At 38.9% G+C, this 2,212-nt stretch overlaps 1 protein-coding gene across 1 annotated transcript; it reads right to left on the bottom strand.

Annotated features, from left to right (window-relative positions):
* Window positions 1-795: 795 nt before the first annotated feature.
* LOC117072761 (nucleophosmin-like) lies at window positions 796-1,572 on the bottom strand. The gene is made up of 2 exons (XM_033193156.1): window positions 1,045-1,572; window positions 796-957 (listed from the first exon to the last, which is right to left on the bottom strand). The coding sequence occupies exons 1-2, from the start codon at window positions 1,570-1,572 to the stop codon at window positions 796-798; spliced, it is 690 nt and encodes a 229-aa protein (XP_033049047.1).
* Window positions 1,573-2,212: the final 640 nt, after the last annotated feature.

The raw sequence follows: 2,212 nt of genomic DNA on the forward strand, positions 1-2,212 counted from the left end.
TTATATATCATATGCCCAAAAACATGAACTAATAATTCTCTTAAGTGCATTAGTCTCTTACATTATGTAAAAAAAAAAAGTGGAGTTACAACTGTTGTTGCTATAACACTAACTTTAACAATTGCCCATGTATTTACCTTTACTGAGATCTTTATTTTTTCATATGGCTTCATGTTACTGTCTAACGTTTGTATAAGGTGAGAGATTAGGATCCAGTTTCATTCTTCTACATGTGGCTTGACGATTTTTTCACACCATTTTTTGAATAGGGTGTCCTTTTCCCTCAGTGTGGGTCTCTTTAGTTCATCTTACTTGGAATTCATTGAGCTACTTAGTTTGTTTGTTTTGTTTTGTTTTCGTTTTTTGAGACAGGGTTTTGTTGTGTCACTCAGGCTGGAGTGCAGTGGCATGAGCTCAGCTCACTTTTTTTGTTTTTATTAAATTACTGAGTATTCACATGTGTATTTTTTGTCTCCCCACCATTTCCATGTCTAACCACCGCTACTATTATGTCCTATCATAACATTCCATACATATTTAAAACCAAACAAAGGATGGAGTTCCATCTTTAAAAACTAAACAGGCATTTTGGACAACACATTCTTGGCAATGGAACCTGGACAACATTTACCAAACACGGTAGGGAAAGTTCTCACTCTGCATTATAAAAAAGCCAGATATCAACTGTTACAGAAATGAAATGAGATGAAAACTTTTAAATAAATCGTTTAAACTATTTTCTTAAAGATACTTCCTCTACTGCCAGAGATCTTGAATAACCTCCTGGTCAGTCATCTAGAAGCAATTGTTCACATAACTGATGAGCTTGGCTTCCACTTTGGGAACAGAACTACCTTTTTCTATACTTGCTTGCATTTTTGCTTTAATGTCTTCTACAGAACTAGGTCCTTTTGATGTTTCAGGAGATTTTTGCTGTTTTTTGAAGGATTCTTGTCCATTTGATCTTGGTGTTGATGGTGGTTTTGAATCTTTTCCATTCTGATTTGACTTTTGTGCATTTTTGACTGGAGTATCTCATATAGATTTCTTCACTGGTGCTTTTTCTTCAGTTTCCTCATCATAAAAGTCATCACCATCATCATCTTCATCAGCAACAAGTTTTACTTTTCTCTGTGGAAGCTTGCTACCACCTCCAGGGGCAGACTGCTTTCCAGATATACTTAAGAGTTTCACATCCTCCTTCTCTTTATCTTCTGACTCTGCATTTTCCTCCACAGCTACTAAGTGGTGTCCACTAATATGCACTGGCCCTGAACCACACTTCAACTGTAAGACCACTGGTGGTGTTATTTCAAAGCCCCCAAGGGAAACCATTGACTGTACAGACATTTTCAAAGTTGCCAGTGTTACTGTAATTGGACTGCCTTCATAATTCATTGCCTCTGCTTCAACAGTGTCCAATTCATCCGTTGCTCCAGCCCCTAAATTGATTGCTCTTAAAGATAACTGGTGCTCATTTTCAATAATATCCACCTTAAAGTGATAACCTTTGTTGGCCTTTAGTTCACAACTGAAAAGATAGTTCTGGGGCCTCAGGGGCCTCATCTCCATGTCCACGAATCTTCCATTAGGTGGTGGCACGCACTTAGGTGGGAGAGAAGGCGGATGGAGATAAACAACCACTGCTCAAGAGAATAGCTGCACAGGACGGAACCACACCAGGGCAATCTCAGCTCACTTTAACCTCTACCTCTTGGTTTCAAGCAATTCTCATGCCTCAGCCTCCTGAGTAGTTGGGATTACACGCACGTGCCACCATGCCCGCCTAATTTTTTTTTTTTTTTTTTTTTTTTTTTAGTAGAGATGAGATTGCACCAGGTTGACCAGGCTGGTCTCAAACTCCTGACCTCAAGTGACCACCCACCTCAGCCTTCCAAAGCGCTGAGATTACATACATAAGCCACTGTGCTCAGCTGAGCTTCTTAGATTTTTATATTCATGTATTTCATCAATGTTGGATAGTTTTCAACTATTATTTCTTCAAATATTCTCTCTCCCCCATTTTCTCTCCCTTCCTCTTCTGGGATTCTCACAATGCATATGTTGGTCCGCTTGTGGCATCCCACGGGTCCCTTAGGCTCTGTTCACTTTTCTTCAGTCTTTTTTCTTTCTGTTCCTCTATATTAATTACTTTATCTTCTGTGTTTGCCATACTTTTGTCTTACCATGTTTTCTGATGGATAGTTTTTCC

The sequence above is a fragment of the Trachypithecus francoisi genome, unplaced genomic scaffold (genome assembly GCF_009764315.1).
Source record: "Trachypithecus francoisi isolate TF-2019V2 unplaced genomic scaffold, Tfra_2.0 Lachesis_group4, whole genome shotgun sequence".
In the NCBI taxonomy this organism is placed as follows: Eukaryota; Metazoa; Chordata; class Mammalia; order Primates; family Cercopithecidae; genus Trachypithecus; species Trachypithecus francoisi.